Source organism: Pinus tabuliformis, chromosome Q (assembly GCF_031772625.1).
Source record: "Pinus tabuliformis cultivar Carrire ecotype Pingquan chromosome Q, CPIR1, whole genome shotgun sequence".
NCBI lineage: Eukaryota > Viridiplantae > Streptophyta > Pinopsida > Pinales > Pinaceae > Pinus > Pinus tabuliformis.
The window spans coordinates 1,164,385,759-1,164,409,079 of NC_142296.1; the positions used below are offsets into that span (position 1 = coordinate 1,164,385,759).

A 23,321-nucleotide genomic window follows, 5' to 3' on the forward strand; every position below is an offset into this window, starting at 1 on the left:
ACTATAACACAAAGGAGCAGTGGAACTTCTTGTGACTGGGCCTAGAGTCGCCAGAAGCCTCTGCTTAATAAAACTTAGAATATGAAGATGTATCAAACGCAACCTTCTTTCATTAATTTCAAGTAACAGCTGACATAATCACTGATATAACAACGTATATGTTCCAAAAAGAATAATTACAGATTATCAAAGTCTGAACTGTATCTAATTGCCTTTCGGCCCTATATATAACATAAAAGAGAAACTAGATAAAAGCGAATCCTTAGGATCAGGGGATCTTAAGGATTTCGCAATATAAAATCTGATCATGTGATAAAATAGGAATGTTCGAACTGATCTTCCGCTTCCTTGTCTGCCCAAGACGCCGTAGCTTTTCCCTTTTATGGCCTCGTGCTGTTCTGCCAACTGAACAACTTTTGCCCAATCCGCATCTCTGCATACAAAGATAGCAAAGAATCAGTTTTTCGTACTAGATTTGCCTATTCTATCACCAAATAGTTTCATCCAAATTTAGCCGATATTTTCCTCATTTTAACCTATAAACGAAGATAATCGTATAAGGATGAATGATAAATGAAGCATTTTATGAAGAGAAATCATACCTTTTTCCTGTTTCAACAAAGATGATGAAAGTGTCATTTCATTGGATGGTTGCTTTTTTTTATCATTCCTATGACTTTGTAGCCTTGTCATCATAATCTTCATGGGTGCATTATTTATGCCTGCTAAATATAAAGCCATGGAGTTGGCCTTGTCATTGCACTAGGAGTACCATAATAAAGTAACATTGCATGCTAATTTTGTTTATTGGTGTTACAACTATGTGTTGGACTTGTGACCTTCCCTTTTGCATGTGTGTGTGTGTACGTGTTCACACACACACACAATACTAAGCAAAAGCTAGCGTGGACAAGTTTGATGGATGATGCTTTGAGTTAGTAGCAATTCTACATAAATGAAGTAAGGGCTAAACGACTTGTTAAATTGATTTGAATGGTTGGAATGGTTCATTTACATTGGTGCCATGCAAAAACATGCATACATGCCCATATAGCCATCTCCCTTTCCCCTTTGGGTAGTAAAGGATGTAAAATTTGAGCATAAGATTTTATAGTTTTTTTGACTCATGGCTATACATGACCAATCTTCACAAAACATCTAAATTGATGAGAATAATCCATTTTCTCTTGAGTGCATGCATCTACACAAAAGAATCAAGATTTTATGTTTGAAATCTTGGGTTAATGTAACTTATTTATCCAAGTACTAGGCTTTATTCTTGGATTAAAGTGTCATTGTTAGTTTCATTTTGAGTTGTTAAGGCTATTATGGGTGACTAAGTAATACCTCTAAGTTTGTCTCCAAAGCTATTTAGACTAGTGTTATATGTGTTTTGTTGTGAGATTGAGTTATCCTCCTCATAATCCTCGTAAAAGAAGTCAAGTGTTGGAAGTTGTGGTTTTGTCTTGGATGAGACCATATGTTTAATTTTGGAAGAAAATCCTTTTCTTTGGGATACATATGATGAGTTTTGAATGTTTGCTTCATAATCTGGTTAAATAAGTTATGCATATACCCTGGGGATTCTGTTAAGTACATTGACAACTCACATAAGTATGTGGATTGATGACGTTTTCAAATATGCAAACGTGTCTATGGACTTAGAAAACCCAACCTCTACTTGAGTAGAGGCTTATAAATATGTTAGGAGGTCATATGCATTATTTGACCTTTAAGGTTAAGAAGCAAATGTTCATCTCATGAAACTATTAAGGAGATGGATTTATCCCAAAAAGAAATCTTTGAAGACCTTGGTACATAGGCCTTTTACACTTAGTTTCTAAGAAGGCATTGATGAATTAAGGCATCCATCCTTTGGATGTATGCCCTTCCATATTAAGGGCTTGGTATATGAGTCTACTTATCCTCTAAAACACTTAAATCAATTATTTTCTAAGTATTCATGCCTTTTTTTGAGCTTTACAAAAGCCTAAGGGTCTTCGAGAAGTACCTCATCCTATGGAAAGCACTTAAGCACAAGTTAGTAAAAATTTGGAAGGATTCTGAGGCTTTCTTAACGCTTTTTTGTGTATTGCATGAAAAATATTTTCATGTGATACAAGCTAATATTATATAAAAAAATCGTGTGATATGACAAAGGCCATGGAATTTTGAAGGGACATGTGGTAAACCCTCATTAGAATATCATGAGTCAGGAAAACTTTGTCTGATGGCATGTGTCGCATTGTCGTTTCTTTAAAAACTTTGAGGACATGTGGCATGCTCTAATTGGTTGTTGCACCTCTTGTAAACATTGAGGTGGACACATGGCCAACTTTTGTTGGTTGTTGCATTTCGATAGTCTTTGTAGATGTGATAAAGATGAGGAAAGGGGATTGTCACAAAATAAAATAGTTTCATCATGCAATATGTAGAAAGAGAGAGAAAAAATAAAGGAAAAGATAAGGGATAGAGGAAGAGGTGGGGGGCATAGAAGACACATGGAAAAGTAGGATGTGTACCAAGAAAAGTTATGTGATGTGATATTATATAGGATAACATTTTCCCCTATGTGACATATTGCACAGATAAAATGTTCATGTGCATTGTGTTGCATGGTTTAAAAGGCTTGGTACGATGGGGGGATTGGTACGATTGGTACGAAGAGTAGCTTTATAATCCAAGAAGTTGTTAAGCAAGGATGAATGTCTCAACAAATGTGAACCCAAGGCTGAATAATTCTAGTTGTAACATGGCACAGTACGGATGCTTGGTGAACTCATTGCCACATCACCAGTATGATCGCTCACGTGGTTGAGAAAAAGAGAACTTGAAGAAATCTTTAGAAGGTCATATCTTTCTATGCATGACTCATAATTAAGCAAAAGTACAATGGTTGGGAAGTTCTTATTGAGCATAACACATATACAAGCTCAAAAGAGACCTATAATAGTACTTAAAGAGGAAAAAATCCATTAGCTCACCTCCCTAATGTCACTTAGGGGGATGGGTACATGATAAGAGAAGATGAATTTGCCTAACATATTAAGAAAATAACAGTTATTGGATTTAGTTCTCAAGAGCCAAATTAATGTCCTTGTTGAATCGATTCCTTCAAATTAGGATAGATGATTGAGTTCTTCCACAATATTTAGATGTATGGATAGCACGGGGACTAGAAACGTGCACAAGGGTACTTTCACTTTTTCCATGGTGAAATTATTTTTTCCTCGAGCTTTTCGAAGTTTCATTTTGGAAGAGTCCCAAGATGGTTTGAGTGGTTTTTTTAAGCTAGTGCAAAATATTTCTATTAGTAAAAGATAAGATTTACATTGATAACATAGATTCTGGAACTAAAAAAAGACTAACCTGGGAGTACTATTCTCCAACCACATAAAACAAAACTAAACATCATGACTATGAAAGCAAGAGACTAGAGATTAACATCATTTACATCCATGACATGCAGTTACAACAAAATCCTCCAACATAAACTTAAGAGCTCGAATCACTGTGGAAAAAACAATTCGAGAGGCGTCAAGTGAAACAACTTCCGACAAAACAATGAGAGATCACTAGTCCATTGTGGCAATTACCACCCAGTGAAACTAACATTTCCTGCAAAAACACACTTTTAGTTGACATGAGAGCATTAAACGTGAAGTTAAAACCACAACTTCACCCCTTTGCAAAAAACAAATTCTGTTGCAACACCCACAACTTCGCCCCTTTACAAAAAACAAATTCCGCTGCAACACAAATAAAGAGATTACGTTTAGAGATACCCAAGAGAGTCAGTGAGAAAACCTTCAAAGATCCATGATACAATAACGTGCAGATGAGGATAGACAAAAAAACTGAACGAACCAAGCCCTCTTTTGTCTGATAATATAATTGTTGAAGAAGGAGAGGCATTAGACGATGGAGAATGAGCCATACCTCCAACAAAATTGTGTAAGGAAATTAAACACAGACAATACCTTTTTTTGCAAGAAGAACACGGTTTCCTACAAGATGACAATTGTCAGGTTCTCCTTCTTAATCTTTTCCTTGAGATAACATTGTTTCCCTGTACTATTTAGCCCCCTCAAGTTCCATGACAAAATCTTCATAATTAAGATTTTTGATAGGGAGAAAAGAAATATGGGATATCATTAACTTGGTCGGAGTTAGCTTGTCCTTATTCTATTTAGAACCTTTTTCCTTGGAGTCTTTCGTTAAATCTTTCATCAATATATCTTTATCTTTATCCTTCAACTCTTAAAGAGATTGTATCCCTTAACCTTTGTGAGAAAAGTGTCTCCTTTAAATTTTCCAATTAATATTCTCATTAAATTATCTGATCATCAAAATATGTAACATTTAACTTGAGGCTTAATAGTATGATTTCATCTTCATTAAAGTAAATGATCTAATGATCTTTTAAGATATTCAAAAATAAATTTAACTAAATTAAGAAAGAAAAAACAAAATAGGTAAAAAGAATCACTTCACTCCTTTAGAATATTCTCTATTAGATCACATGATGAAATTGCTAGATTATCTGATTCATCAAAATATGTAACATTTACCTTGAGGCTTAATAGTATGATTTCATCTTCATTAAAGTAAATGATCTAATGATCTTTTAAAATATTCAAAATAAATTTAACTAAATTAAGAAAGAAAAAACAAAATAGGTAAGAAGAATCACTTCACTCCTTTAGAATATTCTCTATTAGATCACATGATGAAATTGCTAATTTGGTTATTTTCTTTCATCCCAATTATATACGGTATAGCAGGAGTTTTGAGATTGAATCTTATATCCTTTATGTTAAAACATTAACTATTTGAAGTAATCTCCACGAAATTGGAAAAAAGTGAACAATCTTGTCAAACCAACTTCTTCTTTGGTAATTGAGTTTTGAATGAGTGTGGGCCTATTAAACGGATATTGTCAACTTTTCTCGATGGAGAAACAGTCTGACTTTTTCTCATAAAAAAATATATATTTTATCATGTATCATATATCAGCGACTTAAATAATTTATTATGTCCGGATTAGAGTAGATTGTATTTATTGTATAGTATATAATAGCTCGTTTGTTCCATCCCATGTTCCTTACTACCCACGACACAGTTTTACGCACTGAAAATACTCAAATCGAACCCGGTTCAAGGGTTTTCACAAGGAAAGACTAGTTGGAGAATTGAAAGATGGAAGGCTGAGCATCCTGGATCTGCTTCACAAAAATGGCTGGATGGATTTCTTCAAAGCTTCAGGTGGCCCAGAGTTTACTTGAGCAGGTAAATATATTCATATCTCTTGCCTCTTTCCACAGTTTTTCTAATGCCTTTTTTCATTGCTCAATCCAGATCGCATGCATCCATCAAAATTACCGCATAGATCTACTTAATTCCTCTTAGATTCTGAATGTTTATCTCGAACAAACAGTACGTGGCGAATGCTGGAATGCTAAATCAAATTCATGTTATTTAACAAAACCCAATCCAATTTGAAACGAAAACCTCTGGATGTCTGGCAATTTGCCACCCTGCAAACCCTCACTGCACTAGCTGTGCGGTCTTAAGGAAATTATGAAATTCTACAGATTGACCATCGGAGCTCTTCTTGTAACATTACCCAATGATATTTGAATCGACCCTTTTGGATGTTTGGGGATTTGCTATCCTGCTAACCCTCACTGCATTAGTTTCGGTGAATTGTGTGGAGATTATCAATTAGATTTCAATTCCATATCAGTAAATTGTGTAAATCTACAGATTGACCAGCAAGCTGCGGAATCGCTTGGAAAGCAAGACAAACCTCGATCCAGTGAACTCGACATCGGCTTTGGCAAGCCGAATGGAATTCCTCATTTGCAAGATCAATTCAATAAGAAGTCACAGGAGACCCCTGAACTTTTGAATAAATCGCACATAAAAAATATTCGTGGTGAAAAGCATTCACGGACCCGACATCTCCATGGCCTTAAGAAATCCACTTCAAGTTCAATTGCCTCACAGCCTGAAGCAACAATCCAAGAGGCACTTGGGAGATCGTTGCCTAAGGTTGCTAAGCCGTTGCCGGTCCTGGGAAATGATGACTGGACAGAACTTTTAGCTTCCCCTGAGCTTACTAGTCGTGGAAGCAGTTTGGGAAACTCTGATAATGCTGGAAATGGCAATGTTGCAGGTAAGACTCCTTTCTTGGCAGGTAAAGATGTATACAAAAACGGGGTTTCAATTACCGGAATATCAGCATCTGTTGCTTCTAAGCATGTTCCATCCAATTCATATGATTCAAAGCTTTCACGGAGTGCTCGTCATTCAGATGGCTTGGCATCGTCAATATCTCTTGATTCAAACAAATTTGTGAGACAAGATAATAACTCAGAGTCTGATTCTAGATGCAAAGCAGATGGATACAGAATCCAGAATGAGACACCTACTACAAGAGGTGAATCCTTCAGTATCATTAAGCGTACCAACGAACCAGAAATCGTTTCTAGTAGTAACTCTTCCACTCATGGGAGCGGATCTGATCCATCTATATCAGAAGGTTTAACAAAGGCTCAAGATGGGTAGAAAACACAGACAGAAATGGTTACAAAGGGCTTCAGGCAATTGAAAGTGTTGAGCGGCATGATGAATGTTTCATTATTTCTGGCAGTAGTATTTCTCCTTCACATGTAAAGGAAGACAGCTTAGTAAGAGCCCAGTTGGAACCTTCTCACGAATCCACATTTGAGTCTCACGTTAAAGCTACAGATACAATATCAGTGACTTTAAAAGAAGCTGGCCGCCATGGTCAAAATGGAGGACAATATGAAGTTCAGGAACTTCAAATGATTAATGTTAACTCGGAAAAATGTGACAGTCAGCAGGAAAGGGGAAGACTCCTACAATACATCTCTTGAGAAAACTAAGAAAGAAATCGCTTACATACCAAGGGACAGCGTACATGGTAAAGAAAGAAGTATATTTGCTGCAGATGTTTCAGAGTTGCAGGTTGTGGACATGAAAAGATGCTCCAAGGAAGGCCAAGAAAGAGCCAAAGTTGAATTAGATGATGTCCATGGCAGTTCATCAGAAAGTGATAAAAGGTCAGACATGGATACAGATTCAACTTCAGGATCTGATTCAGAGGATGCCGAAGTGGAGAGGCATGAACAACTACAGAGGAAAATGAGGGAGGAACAAATGGCTGCAGAGGCAGCAGCTGTTGAAGCCGCTAAAGCTACAATAAAAGAACGAGAGGAATTTGTGAAGAGACTGGAAAGAGAGAAAGAGAGATTAGAGAACATATTGGCTGAGCGTGAAGAACAACAAGCTAGAGAGGTTAGTTCTCTTTAATTATTTTCTATTTATCATTATTCAATTTTCTTTGCCTGCATGGTTGAAGCCAAGTTAATTAAGGCCTGTCAGTAGTTTGCAGTGGCACATCAAATTGGTAACAATATTGAGATAAAAGATTAGAATGGTTCATATTTGCAGTCCCATTGATAAGCATACTTTCATCAATCCTTATCTATCAGCTGTATTTGTTAAGTGTCTTTTATGTGAATCAAGTTGCTTTCATGTTCATGCTACCATGTCCACTGACCAGGTTGGATTAAACTTAGCTTTTAAGATTTATGTTGTTTTTATTAACATATTTTATGGTCTGATTTTACTTCTGCACATAGCATCTTAATAATGAATATTTAAATTGCATCTTTTTTCAACATATATTCATTGTTATAACTATCAATCCTGATATTTTCCTATATAAAAATGTTGTCTGTCTAGAAATCTCATTTCACATTGCATTTGCACTATTTTTTTTAACCCAGAGGAACTTGGTAGCTTGTGTGACATGGGTCTACCAATAAACCTGTGGGGTCTATGGCCTGTCCTCCTCTTTATAAACCGGGTCATAAGTGGGAGGATTTGGACCTTGGATCTCTTAGTTACCATAGACTCACATTACTTCGATCACCAATTGAGCTTCCCCCTGGGACTCACATTGCATTTGCACTATTATTTAGGAACACAAATATGATTTTTATGAAGTTTGTGCTGCTATGATAATATACCTTATTTTGACATGTATCACATCACTATGAGCACCACTCCACCTCATATAGACTGTTAAACTAGTCATTATGGTTCAACCTATTAGGTAAACTCCATAGTTTTAAAATTTGGCCGTTTCGAAACCGAAACGGCCGAGTTGATCCGTTTCGTTGCCCTCAGAAGTGACTCGGTAGAAGAAACGGCTCGTTTGGCCGAGTCAGCCATGACTCGGCCAACTCGGCCGTTTCCATACTGACTCGGCCGAGTCATAAACAACAGCCCGTAACCCCAGTAAAACAGCGATTTAACAAATTTTTAATGATTTTTTAAGGTGTTTGCTGACTGGTTTGGACTCCAATGTGTTTTATGAATTAGTTAAATGTTATTTGGAGTCCATTTCCCCCTCCCAAACTCTATTTAACACACTCAAATACTCTGTACTATTGATATGCTATTTAAATTTCATGGTAATGTTAAATTCTTAAAGTAAAAGTGACATTCTCCTTAATCTTCATTTTCATCCTTTTACTTAAATTTTTAACATTACCATGAAATGACTCAGGATGTTTGAGAGTGGTTTCAGCCTCATTGGATTTCATATGGAGAAAGTAGAATTTTAGATTTCATTCAAAATCCAGCAGACTTATCAGTTTTTCAGGATTTCAGGATTGGAGGATTGCAATGTTTCCATTGAATTTTGTCATGTATTAGGGTATGGAACTCATATCTAATCAAGAGCACCAATCCCTCTATGTACCTTGATGTTAGTGACATTGGTTGTCGAACTCCTCTGGGATTCGCTCCCAAACCAGGAGCTTCTAAAAATGTCGCTCCCGCTCCCGTTTTCGCTCTCGCTCCCCACTTTCGCTCCTGCTCCCAAGTAACACTGAGCCAGATGATGTTGGCAACTCTAGCAGTGGCCACTAGCCAGTAGTACTGGTCACATACTTTTGTTGTAGAGGCCATTTACAGCCTCCTTGGTTATGTGTTTTTGTTTTGATCTCTATATCATCATCGTGTATGTATTGGACAATGCACTGGGTGCCATTTTGATATAATGGATATATTCATGAGCCTACTTTGATCATATGTTGTCTTCTATCTATATTCTAATGCTGTGTGTTTGGAAACATGAATGAAAATCTTTAAAATTATGTGTTTTATAAAAAATAAATATTTAATGTATTTTTTACAACGACCGAGTCATTGAAATCGAGCTGGCCGAGTCGATACCGAGTTGGAGTCGGAGTCGGAGTCGACCCTTGGCCGAGTTGGAGTCGGAGTCGGAGTTTTAAAACTATGGTAAACTCATAAGAAGAAGTAAAAGATATCTGAATGATCCGTTGTCAAAACTCAAGTGATTTCCGAGTATAACAAAGATACAATAATGAATTGTGCATAACTAGAGGACCAAAGCTTTTTCTAAAGCAAATTCAGACCTGACGAGGGCAACACTTGCTCATCCACTCTCAACTGTGGTGGTCAGTTTGGCAAAAGGTAGCTGATACATTTCTTCCTAGAATGGAGGGTCAAAGTGCACATTGATAGAAAAATCTGAAAGAGAAGTACGAACCAAGATTTTATTGGTCTTCTGTCTTTGAGTGGGACATAAATGCCCTCATGTTAAAATTGGCAACTAGGGCCAAATTCCACTTTGGACAGCTCATTTGATGGAGTTGATTATTGCATTGAATTTCTCTTTTCGAGGGGATCAAAATTGACTTAAAGATCATTAAATTTGGGTAACCAAAAATGTGTTTTTGAATTTATGCCCACACGTGCAAATTGTCAAGGTCGGCCACATCATCATGTAGGTTCATGAAGCCCAAAAGACATGTCATTTCACCCTCAATGGCTTGTATAAATATGAGAGACCTCAAACCTCATTTGGCATCATCTCATCTCACACATTCTTCTTTCTCCTCATCTAATTAGTTCGTACAACTATTGGGTAGCCGAATTCTTCTCACACGTGTGGCTAGAAAAGAGGACGAATTACAGGGCTGAATTGTAGGATTGTTGCAGGGTTTGAGCAACGTTGACCAAGGGGTATTTGACCAAGTTTGACTGTGATTTTTGGGTAAAATTTTTGGTTTTGGAGAACTGCATCTATTGGCACAGAAATTGAGGTATTATGAGCTCTTTGACTAGCACTGATCTCAGGGTCGACAACAGGATTTGACCAAGTTTGATGACTATTTTCATGACTGTTTTGGGCCGATTTTGACCAGCTATGGAGGCCGAGTTTGATTGGGTATGACCGAGCTTCATTGTGGATGATTTGCTATTGTTTTGACCAACGTTTATTTTCTGGTTAGGGCTGTTGATTGTTGCAGAGAAATTTACAGATTTGACAGGGCTGCTTTGATCATCATTTGGCAAGTCAATTTTGACTTTATTGTACTCTCCCTCTCTGCTAAACATTTGATATAATAATAATAAGAATTGATCAAAGGGTTTTCCCCATCTTGGGGTTTTTCCCTGGCATTCGCCAAATTTGGTGTTCTCTTGTCTTGGCTTGTCTTCTGCATTTTGTTATTCATGTTCTATCTACAGTCACTGTCAATGTGATTTATGGTTAATGTGATCTCTATTGAAAAACTAAATTGGAAATTGTCATTGGGCTGCTAAAGGAACATTGAAGTAGTTGTGCAAAGCATAGAACATACCATTGTTAACAAAATTAACACCTCAACTAGAATATGCGATGTCATTTTCTTAATTGCCCCTTTTTTCCTATATATTGGTTATATTATATAAGTATAATAAAAAATGATTACTACCATACCGACTTGAAAGACATAATATCTTGTGCTGTGTCTTTTTATAGTTCCAAATTCATAGTTATTGTACATAATTTATGCATCCCAATGAAAAATAGATAAAGAAACTGCATTGGAGTTTTTTGTTAAATCTCTATGTTTTGATCCACTCTCACGGATCATCATCATCAGAACAAAATTGCCCACAATTTTCCAATGATCTCAATACTACACACACACGTATGTTTTGTTCCACTCTCATGTATCATCATCAGAACAAAATTGCCCACAATTTTCCAATGATTTCAATACTGCATGCACACACACACACACATTTTGTTGGCTTGACCATTGGGATTTGAACCAAGGTTACTTAGGAGCGGGAGCAGGGAGCGACATTTTCAAAAGCTCCCGGTTTGGGAGTGAATCGGGAGCGGATTTTTATATATTTTGATGCATATATGTCAACAAAAGCATGTAGAATGATGAATTAGATATAAAAAACATAAAAACATGGATTGAACCGTATAACATCAATCATATAGAAGTTATAATCTTTATCAACCACGTCCACAAGTTAGTTACATACAACATATTGAGTCTCATGATTCATCAATCTTAAAGTTTCAAGCTTTCACAATTCACTATATAACATTGTCATCATTTATCACTAAAGTTGTACTTGTAACCATTACCATTATGAAGTAACCAAACTATAACAAAGAATATCTAACATGAAATGAAGTGTTTCAACTTTCACAAAGTATCATATTCATAATTCATTAACAATGAGTTATAAATGCCGACTTCAAACTTAAATTGTCATATATTGTTTACAAAAAATACCATAATAAATACGAAAGAGTCAATAGTTATAAAAAGTTCTGGAAACTAGAAAAGACAAGTAAATATATTATCTACTGCTTCACCCTCTTGCCATGAGAAATTTCTAATTTCTTGTCTTGTGCTTTATTGGGAGTCTCCTCCTGCATAGTCGAATGACCTTGGTGCTCTTCATCATTGGGAGTCTCTCTTGCAAAGAGGGCTTGGTGCTCTTGATTAAATACAAGTTCCATACCTTAGCACATGACAAAATCCAATGGAAACATTGCAAACACCCACAATCCTGAAATCTTGAAAAAATGACAAGTCTGCTGGATTTTGAGTGAGATCCAAAAGTCTACTTTCTCCATATGAAATCCAATGAGGTCGAAACCACTCTCAAACACCCTGAGTCATTTCATGGTAATGTTAAAAATTTAAGTAAAAGGATGAACATGAAAGATAAAGGAGAATGTCACTTTTATAACACGCCCATTGAATGAAACATTGAATCTCTTGGTTTACATTGTACTTTATAATGCGACCATTGCCAATTGAGCTCAATTGGCAATGGTCGTGTTATAAAGTACAATGTAAACCAAGAGATTCAATGTTTGAATCATGGTTGCGGGGAAGTGGCCCCCCTATATATTACTAACATTTTAAGTCAGTGGAATTTACAATGCATATCATGTAGTGTTTTTTGAAGAATTTTGCAGTAATTGAAGCATTAGTTGTCCATGCTTCATGAATTTGGTACCGTCATCCCTATTAATATTGCTTGAAATTGCTTTGATTCAATTCAATTTCTAAAGCTTCCCTTACTATTCTTTTTGAGTAGTTATCAACTCTGGCAATAACCTCAACACCATCCATACAATGAGATGGTGTTAATTTTAGCTAACAATGGTATGTTCTATGCTTAACACGATTACTTCAATGTACTTTTAACAACCCAATGACAATTTCCAAATTAGTTTCCAGTAGCAATAACATTGACCATAAATCACATTGACAGTAACTGTAGATAGAACATGAACAATGAAATGTAGAAGACATGCGAAGACAAGAGAACGCCAGATTTGGCTAATGCCAGGGAAAAACTCCAAGATGGGGAAAACCCTTTGATCAACTTTTCTTATTATTATATCAAATGTTCAGTGGTGAAAGAGAGTACAATAAAGTCAAAATTGACTTGCCAAATGATGATTAAGCAGTCTTGTCAAATTTGAAAATCTATGCAGTTGTCAACAACCCTAACCAGAAAGTCAATGCTGGTCAAAGCAACAACAAACTGTCCTCTAAGCAGCTCAATCGTAACCAGTCAAACTCGACATTCTAATGTGGTCAAAGTTAGCCCAAAACAGTCATGAAATCGATGGTCAAACTTGGTCAAACTTTGTGGTCAACTCTGTGATTGGTTTGCGGTCAAAGTCAACAGAGTGCCTCGGTTCCTGTGCCAATAAATGCAGCGTGCCAAAAATCGCAGTCAAATGTGGTCAAAATACCTCTGGTTGACGCTGGTCAAACCTGTAATAGATTGAGAAATTTTGGCCCTTTAATTCGTCCTTCTGTTGCCACACGTGTGAGGAAAATAGATGCCCAATAAGTTGTACGAACCAATCAGATGAGGAGAGAGAAGAATGTGTGAGATGAGATGATGCCAAATGAGGTTTGAGGTCTCTCATATTTATACAAGTCGTTGAGGGTGAAGTGACATGTCTCTTGGGCTTCATGAGCCTACATGATGATGTGGCCGACCTTGACAATTTGCACATGTGGGCATAAATTCAAAAACACATTTATGCTTATCCAAATTTGATGATCTTTAGGTCGATTTTGGTCCTCTTGAAAAGAAGAATTCAATGCAATAATTATCTCCATCAAATGAGCTATCTAAAGTGGAATTTGGCCTTCGTTTCCAATTTTAACACTCCCTCTCAACTAGGGAGAATTCCACCTGCCATTTCATCCATCATCATGCCATCTTGTCATCATGTACCATCTCTACATCTCGTCTCAACTTTACTAAACACTGATATAGATAATGAAGAAGAATCGATCAAGAGTGAGTCACAAGACCTTATCACTCTCCACTGACAAAAGTTAGTCTAAGGGGGTAGAACCCCAATTAGACTTGATTCTATATCAAGTTGTTGAACACCATGCATCCTAGACATAGGGAGTACGACAGTACACGATGCGTCCATTTGTAGTGCTATGGTCCCTAGCCACTTTTCCCAACTCATTGGCTAGATGAGAGGTACTTCCCATGAGTCCTAGACTACAGGGGTAGGATGTATGCTGGGGCATTCGCAGGAGAAGGTGAACCACTCATCCTACTCATATGCCATAGGAGAAGGTGAACCACTCATCCTATGCATATATCATCAATCGTAGGGGAAGGTTAACCAGTCACCCTACATATGTGTCATCAATTGTGGGGGAAGGTGAACCACTCTTCCTACACAAATGTCAACCATCATGGGGTATCACAGGGGAAGGTGAACCACTCACCTTGTACACAACGCACCTATAGGGGAAGGTGAACCACTCACCCTATGGTTGCTCATAGCTCCAAGAAGTACCCCAAGCCCCAGACCTAAGTCCTTCATCTTGACCTCGGAAATCAACTCCCTCTTGCATTGATAAATGAGAGGGTTTGCACCAGTCAGAAAGAGATCATCAACATAAAGGACCAAAATAAGGGGCATGTCCTTTTCAACCTTGAAGTATAGGTTAGGATCAACATAGCTCCTTGTAAATCCCAGCTTCACGAGATAACTGTTAATACTTTCATACCAAGCCCTAGTGGCTTGCTTCAACCCATAGAGAGCTTTCTTCAACCTGCATACATGTGTCCTTCGATCTTGTACTTCAAACCCTTGAGGTTGCTCCAAGTAGACTTCCTCTTTAAGCGAGCCATGCAAGAAAGCAATTTTGACGTCCATTTGATGTAGGTTCCATCCTTGGTTGGCGGCGAGAGCAATGATAGATCAGATAGTTGTATATCAGCAACCGGTGCAAATATCTTGTCATAGTCCACTCCTTCCTTTTGAGAGAAGCCTCGAGCAACGAACTTGGCGTTATATTTTTCAACACTTCCATTAGCTCCATGTTTGATTTTGCAAAGCCATTTAGAAGTGACCACAGACTTGTTCTTAGGTCTAGGCACCACATCCCAGACATCATTCTTCATGATTGACTCATACTCCTCATTCATTACATCTTTCCATACTTGATGTTTTACGACTTCTTCAAACGTGCAAGGTTCAGATTGAACAATAGTACTCTTAGCAACTAAATAACCTTGATCCCTGTTTGGCTTCTTGCTTTCACGAAATGTCCCTTTTGGAGCAATATGTCTTTCAACATCTTCGAGAGTATCTTTGAGCCATAGTGGATGTTTCCTTGAGGTAGAGGGATCGCCAAGAGGTGGATCATTAGGATCCATCGGGCCTTCAACATCGGGCACAAGCTCATCTGTGGGAAGTTCATCCTATTTTTCAGTAGCAACATCATCATTGTCCTTCCTTGGGATGGGGAGATCTCTGCCTTTCCCAAGAGCAGTATCTTCATTAAAGGTGACATCATGACATCCACATCTCTTTGACCAGGCACATAGATTCTATATGCTTTCGAATTTTCATTGTAGCCAACGAATATACCTTTCTTCCCAGATGCTTCCAATTTGTTTCTTTTCTCTTTAGGCACATGAAAATATACCGGACAACCAAAGATTCTAAAATGAGAAACATCAGGTTTCTTGCGAGTGAAGACTTCTTCGAGTGTCTTGAAATCCAAGACTTGATGCCGCTCCTATTTTGAACATATACGACAGTGTTGGCAGCTTCTCCCCATAAGAACTTTGGTAGGCCTTGATCATGGAGCACGACACGTGTGGCTTCCATGATTGTTCGATTCTTTCTTTCAGCAACGCCATTTTGCTCAAGAGTGTATGGAACAATTGTCTACCTCTTAATGCCAACCTCTCTGCAAAAGTCATTGAATTCATTTGATTCATATTGGGTTCCATTGTCAACCCTCAATAACTTGATCTTCTTTCTTGCTTGATTTTCCACCAATTCTTTGAAGGAACAAAACCATTTGAAAACTTCATCCTTCCTCTTCAAGAAATAGATCCATGTTTTACGAGAGTCGTCATCCACAAAGATTACATAATATAAATATCCTCCCAACGATGTTACATGCAACATACCAGACAGATCGGAATGGACCAATTGAAGAATATCGGTGGTTTTGCTTTCACTAGAAGGGAATGGTCCCTTTGTAAGTTTTCCAGTAGCACAACCCTGACAAACACTTTCGTGATTCATGTTGAACTCGAGCTGCCGAGCATATCTGTGACCATCTTCCTTACCCTAGGTAAGGCTTGTAACGTAAGTGGGCAAATCTCCGGTGCCATAGCTTAGATTGGAGTGAAGTATCACTTGCCAAAGCTCATAAAGGACTTCCACCAACTTGATAGAGACCATCAACTCTAAAGCCAACAGTAAATGCATCTTTAGGGTTTCTTTGCCAAATACGTACCTTTCCATCAACGAATACTACCTTGAAGCATTTAATTGCAAATATAGACACCAAGTTCTTCTTGAAACTAGACACATATAATACTTCTTATAGGTGAATGATTTGACCTTGATTCAAGTGAAGAGTGACAATACCTATCCTTTTCACGGGGTAGGTGGCATTGTCTCCAAGTATGATCTCAAAATTAGTCTTCTTTTCAACCAAATTTGGGAGGGCCTCTTTGTATCCAGTGAAGTGCCTTGAGACTCCACTATCAATCAACCAATGATCCAACATATCCAGAGGAGTCCAGAGGAGAGGCAGTAGATAGAGCGGAAATAAGATAAAACTCATCTTGCTTTTCTACAACATTAATTTCATCATACTTGGCATTTCTTGTCCTCTTGGGAGGTCGACCATTTCCATTTCGAGCAGCGGGAGCATTCCCCTTTCCTTTGTTGTTGAACGTATTGTTCCTTTGATTGCCATTGCCTTTGTAATTGTTGTTGTCATCATCCTTTGGAGTATTCTTCTTGTGAGGACACTCTTTAGCATAGTGGCCAAACCTGTTGCAATTGTAGCACCTTCCTTTTCTTCCTTCCTTGAATAAGTTTCAACCCTTGACCTCGCTCCTTGGACCAACATTATTCTTCCTTTTTACATAAGCAAAGAAGGCAGTAGGTTCATTTCCATTTGAGGGCTTGAATCTCTCCATCATCCTAGTTTCTTCTTGAGTGCATCTAGCCAATAACTCATCGAAACCAGGTATCCTGTCATTGTTGAGAATAGTGGTGACAAATACATCCCAAGGTCTTATAAGACCTCCAAGTGCAATGAGAGTGAGCTCCCTGTCAGCGATAACTTCTCCAATAGATAGTAGATCATTCTTGATTTGAGTTATTCTCATGAAGTAGGATTGGATAGACTCCCATTTATTCATCTTGATATCCTTCAACTTGTTTTTGAGAAAGAGGATTTGATTTGCATTGTTCACTTTGAACATTCCAACCAACTTATCATACATCTCCTTAGATGTTCCCAAATGAAACATATAGGCAACCAAATTCTTTTGAATGGAGTCAATGATATTTTTCTTAGCTTTGACCCCACCTTTCTTATACTTTGTCTTAGCAGCAACCGATGCATTTGAAGGAGGCTCCACCACTTTTCCCTGTACATAGTCCATTGCATCATGCTTTTCCAAAGTCAAGTCCAAAGTCATTTTCCATGCGTGATAATCAGATTTGTCATTGAGCTTGTCCTTAGTCTTGAAGTAAGATGTAGATGCCATGGAGATTTGTCCAATAGTCATGTCCAACAAATCTCTCTTAGTGATTGATTTTCTCTCTCTTGCTTGGGCTTTGTCTTCACTCGAGCTTTGATACGATGTTAATTTTAGTTAACAATGGTATGTCTTATGCTTATCACAATTACTTCAATATACTTTTAGCAACCCAGTGAGAATTTCCAAATTAGTTTCCAATAACAATCACATTAACCATAAATCACTTTGACATTCACTGTAGATAGAACATGAACAGTAAAATGCAGAAGACAAGAGAACACCAGATTTGGCTAATGTTAGGGAAAAATCCCAAGATGGGGAAAACCCTTTGATCAATTCTTCTAATTATTATATCAAATATTCAGTAGAGAGAGAGAGAGTACAATAAAGTCAAAATTGACTTACCACATGATGATTAAGTAGCCCTGTCAAATCTGAAATTTTCTGCAGCGGTGACCAACCCTAACTAGAAAGTCAACGTTGGTCAAAGAGGCAACAAACTGTCTTCTAAGCAGCTCGATTTACATAGTCAAAATCGACATTCTAATGTGGTCAAAGTCAGCCCAAAACAATGATGAAAACAATGGTCAAACTTGGTCAAACTCTATGGTAGGCCTGCGGTCAACAGAATGCCTCAGTTCCTGTGCCAATAAATGTGGCCTGCCAGACCCAAAAATCACAGTCCAATGTCATCAACATACCGCTGGTCAATGTTGGTCAAACCTGCAACAGGCTTCGAAATTTTAGCCCTGTAATTCGTCCTTGCTGCCACATGTGTGAGGGAAAGAGATGCCCAATAAGTTGTACGAACCAATCAGATGAGGAGAGAGAAGAATGTTTGAGGTTTCTCATATTTATACAAGTCGTTGAGGGTGAAGTGACATGTATCTTGGGCTTCATGAGCCTCCATGATGATGTTGCCGACCTTGACAATTTGCATGTGTGGGCATAAATTCAAAAACACATTTATGCTTATACAAATTTGATTATCTTTAGGTCAATTTTGGTCTTCTCGAAAAGAGGAATTCAATGCAATAATCATCTCCATCAAATTAGCTATCTAAAGTTGAATTTGGTCCTAGTTGCCAATTTTAACATATGGCTTGTGTCATTAGATTGTTTGGTTAAAGAAAATCTTTGAACTTTGTTATAAATGTTAATTTTCCTGCAAACCTAGCACTTGACATTCCATTGACCTAGCAGATCACAGATCTACTGAATGAATGCATAGCTAAGTTATTAACATTAAATTAGTGGAAGCAAAAACATAACCAATCTCACAAAAAATGACACTGATTCTGCCTAATCAAATCATTTCATCATTAAAATATTCAGAACCTACTTGGGCTCTCGTGTCAGGAAAATGGCCCAACTGAGGAAATACATGTACAACAACTAGATTTGATCCAACTGTCCAGCCCTCCTTGGATTCCTTGTTGGCCCCTTCCTTGGACCCAACACACTAGAGTATTACACTCCTCATTGAGATACCTCTATCACTCTTATGTTGCAATATGCCGTGTCTTCTCCTTTTCCCTGGCCTTGCTTCTATAACTTTTCGTTGAGCTAAATCGCTAACCCTAATCTCCTAAGTGATTGACAATTGAGATTAGATTTCACCTTACTGGAAATCAAGGGCTAATATTAAAACATAATCACTAAAGTAAAAACTCTAGTTTTTCTAATGTTTCTTTAGATTAGTTAGCCAACATAATAATTACATGGTTTTCCTAAGTTAAAACTTAGGCTGAGATAAAAATGCAATTTGCTCTTACTAGAGCAAGTGTTTATGGAGATTTTGGGCAACATTTGTATGCCTAGACACTTGAGCCTGTGCAGAAGTACCTACCCAAGCTACAAACATCAACAACCCACTGCATGTTCTTTTTATCCTATATAGAGTGTTCTACTAGTTTCCTGGATATAAACCTTTCCACAGTCATGGAATGGTATAAACTCTTTTATGAAACTTGGGATTCAGTGAATCTTTTGACAAGTCCATCTCCTTTCTTGTAGTTTTAGGAGGAGAGAAAAACATAGTAATATTACCTTTTTAAAATTTTTTGCTAGCTAATTAGTCATCCCCTCTATATATGGTAGGGAGATCTTTCTTCCCTCCCTCATTTCATCTACTTGTCATCTTATGCAAGTTCTTTTGGCCTTTGTGGCAGCTCATTAAATTGGTATTCATTGTAACCATTCATTTTGAATATTCTTGACAAAATGCCACAAAAATGCCACGTTTATAGACAGATGACCAAGTTTGGTTTGTGAGACTTGTGATTCAAACTTGTTAAGTCAATTTGATTTTTGAGTCAATCTCTTTGACATGCAAATCAACATTGTGAGTTTGGCTTAGGGCCCAATTAGACTTGACTTGGTTTCCTCAAAGAGTAGAGTCAAACTTGAGAGTGAACGTGGTTTCAAACAGTCTAGTAACACTGCCTCCAAGTAGAGCTCTCTTTATCTTTATCTAGGATGTATAGGAGATTCTATTTCGAACTTAACAATATTTCTTGAATTGTGCATGAAGTGGCTATATTGGAGAATATGCACCATTCCTATGCCAAATTGTTTGGCTTTATTGGAGTTGTTATATTCCAACTGAGGTTGTTCAGGCACATATTTGCATGATATTAAGGCAATGCTTATCGGACAACTTACAAGAATGTTTGGTTTAATTTGTTGATGTAAGATCTCTTAAACATTTAGGTTTGCTCATTTATGTCAATTTTAAAGCTTTGGTAATTATGGTTTTGGGTTAGGGTTTATGTGATATATGTTCCAAGTCATATTAATCAACCATTAGTATGTAGGAGAATTTTCATGCATATATTACATAGAAGCATCCATCAACATGACCAATATTTCCAAGTAGGCCGTAATGGTTCTAGAACTATTAATTGCTTTCTAAAACTAATGCATGGTAAAACTAAATGTAATAAACTACAATTATGAGAATTGTTGAGGAATATGATAGTTGTAGACAATAAAAATACAAATATAATCTTCAAATGGGCATCCGATATTTGTCATATGTAGTGCGGTTCCCAGTTAGCTATATAACGTCACTTCGTTGTCACAACGTTCTTTGCATAGAATAAGGACTGTTGTGAGGTGATTGATTAACATTACTATAATAACTCAATAACTTAAATGTTACTATAAGCTATATGGATTAATGAGGGGAAGTCTTCTAAAGCTAAGGTTTATAGCAAGAGACTGTCAACAGATAAGGTTGTTGTGCACAAAATATGAATATTCATGTGCATATAGATGAGTTGAATAAGATATGGATATGCTAAGATAGTTGCAATCTTCAAGAGAAGATATACTCACTAGCATTTTAGGATGGTTATACTCAGCGTTTGGCGGGAATTTCCTTAAGAATTTATTCCCTTTATATAACGTTAAAATGGGAATTCTTTTAAGAAATTTAATAATTATTAAATAATGTTTATTAATTTAAAATGATTATTTAGGTACATTTGGAAGAGTGAAATACTTGAGAGTTTGGAAAATAAATTTGTGAGTTGAGTTTTCGTTTTGAACTTGGTCAAGCACTTTGGCATCTAATAGGGTGAGGGTCCACCCTCCCTCAATTGATATTTGTTGATTTGTGGTAGCATCAGATGTGCTCTAGCCACGAAAATTGGTGGAGAGGCTAAAGCACATGAGATCTCCAATACCCAGAAATGGTTTGGGCAGAATCTAACTAGTTTGGGAGATACTAAAATAATTAATATTTTTAATGGAGTCCCTAAGTCTAAACTTAGGGAAAATAAAATATTAATGTGAATTAATATAAAACTGAGTTAGAATGGTCCAAAAGTCATGGATCAAGCCAGACCTAATCTTAGCCGTTGATTAGGGATTTAATCTCGACTGTTGAAATGTCAATGAGAAAAGTATAAGAGGAGGCTTGAGGGTCACTTGGAGAACACACCGAGTTGATTAAGAATTCGATTTTTTGGGGCAGGGCTTGCTGAGGAAATCGAAGGAGTGATCAGAGTTGCAGCTGAGGGGCAGTGATTGCAGTAGCAAAGAGGCAGAGATAGTACTTGGAGCATCAACGCAGAAGCCGGGAGAGGGTTGACGCAGAGCCAACTAGAAGCCATGCAGAAGCAGCCAGAGGCCACGCAGAGGCAGCCAGGAGCTGCGCAGAACATGAGGAGGGCCAGTGTGGGAGACACAAAGGTTCCAGAGGCTGACGCAGAGCCCCGAGAAGCTAACGCTGAGCTAGAGAGGTTGACGCTGTGCCAGAGAGGCTGACACTGGGAGATTCCGTGGGGCAGATTGGGGCTAATATTTGTCTCTGACTGAGAGGTACTACTGCTGAGGGCATTCTCTGTTGGGTGAGCCATTTCTGGCACCCAGATTGTATTATGAAATTGCTTAATAATAAAACCCTCAGATAGCTGCACCGATTTTCCCGCATTGGGTTTTTCAGAGGACGTTATTCCAAAAATAATGGTGTCACTTGTGTTCTTGTTTTTCCTTCAGATGATGATCTATATGTGTTGAGACTGTACTTGTATTTATTTTCAATATTTACATGGTAAATAACTTGTTAATTAATAGAACAAGTCGAAAGAAATAAATCAAAAAGTACAGGAAGGATTTCTAATAATTAGACTTAGAAATTCCAACATGGTATCAGAAGGTGGTTGCAGATCACAGGATAACTGAGGGCATTAGTCCGAGCTAGGAAGAGGAGTAGCACAGTGGTAGAGAGGAGCAGACTTGACCTATGTAGTGCTCGGTCATCTTTCTCAGTGAGGAAGGATTGACGCCCGTGGCCAGGAGGTGTGATTTTGCTGGTGCCGGGATTGCGCAGAGCCTAGAGGCTCTAACCTTCAGTTTGTTGGGGCATAGGAGGCTATGGGTAAGTTGCAGAGTGAAGCTGGTGGGATACTGTGGTCAGAACAATACCTAACAGGGCAAGACCAAGGAGGAGGGAGTAATTGCCGAGGATTTCTAGCCAAGAAATCCAGATCAGTGGTGCAGCTGCACAAATGATCGGAGTGGGGCATCTCGACATTGGCAAAGGGATTTCCAGAGGGGAAATCGAGGGTCATAAGGAGTTAAACCGAGAACTTCCAGGTGGGAAGTTGAGAGACTCAGTAGGAGTCGATCAGAGGACTTCCAGGAGGGAAGTAGAGAGACTCGAAAGAGTTGAAAGAGGAGCATCGAGATGGCCATGAATGGGCTGAGGGATCAGGACAGGTTGGATGAGGCATCCAACTTTGTCATCTGGAAGGCCAGGATCCTGTCTATTCTGTGTGCCATGAGTGCTCATGCGCCACTTGAGAGGAAGTGGGGAGACATTGAGTTGTAGTCAGACGGACTACAGGCGATGGGGGTAGGATCCTCAAGGTACCCAACCTCTTGGATTATACCTTGCTACGGGATCCCCGAAGAGTAGCAGGATTGGCGGATGTTGGTAGAGACGGATGCGGATGGAGCGACAGAGGGAGCTACAATGTAGGAGTCCCAGGACAGCGTGAGGCAGCAGTGCGAGATGCACAGAGTTGTTGCAGCAGCGCAGAGGTTAGAGAGGGAGCACTTGTCAGTGACAGAGGGAGCTTCAGCATCGGGAGTGTTTCTAGCCTGATGAAGATGTCAGAGTTGGGAGATCAATTACTTACTTCTCAGTAACTGAGTTGTAGTGCAACAGTTAGCAGTGGTAGTGCTATGGGCAGCACGATGCAGCATGATGAGAGGGGATGCAGTGCAAATGTAGCAGTGGCAGTGGCAGGGCCATGGGCAGCAACACAGATGTAGAGGGAGCTGCCGTACAGATGCAACAGTGGCAGTGGCAGGGCCATGGGTAGCAGTACATGATGTAATAGTACAGAGGATGTTGGGCAACAAACCTAGCA

General features: G+C 38.2%; 1 protein-coding gene across 1 annotated transcript in view; it reads left to right on the forward strand.

Moving 5' to 3' along the window:
- The first annotated feature begins 5,033 nt into the window (after window positions 1–5,033).
- The window catches only part of GC2 (golgin Putative 2), a 139,653-nt gene continuing 121,365 nt past the window's right edge, over window positions 5,034–23,321 (forward strand). The window contains exons 1-3 of the mRNA XM_089388003.1: window positions 5,034–5,289; window positions 5,767–6,566; window positions 6,834–7,323. Of these exons, the coding sequence (XP_089244129.1) occupies window positions 5,236–5,289; window positions 5,767–6,566; window positions 6,834–7,323 (1,344 nt within the window). The 5' untranslated portion in view covers window positions 5,034–5,235. The remainder of the gene's footprint in view (window positions 5,290–5,766; window positions 6,567–6,833; window positions 7,324–23,321) is intronic.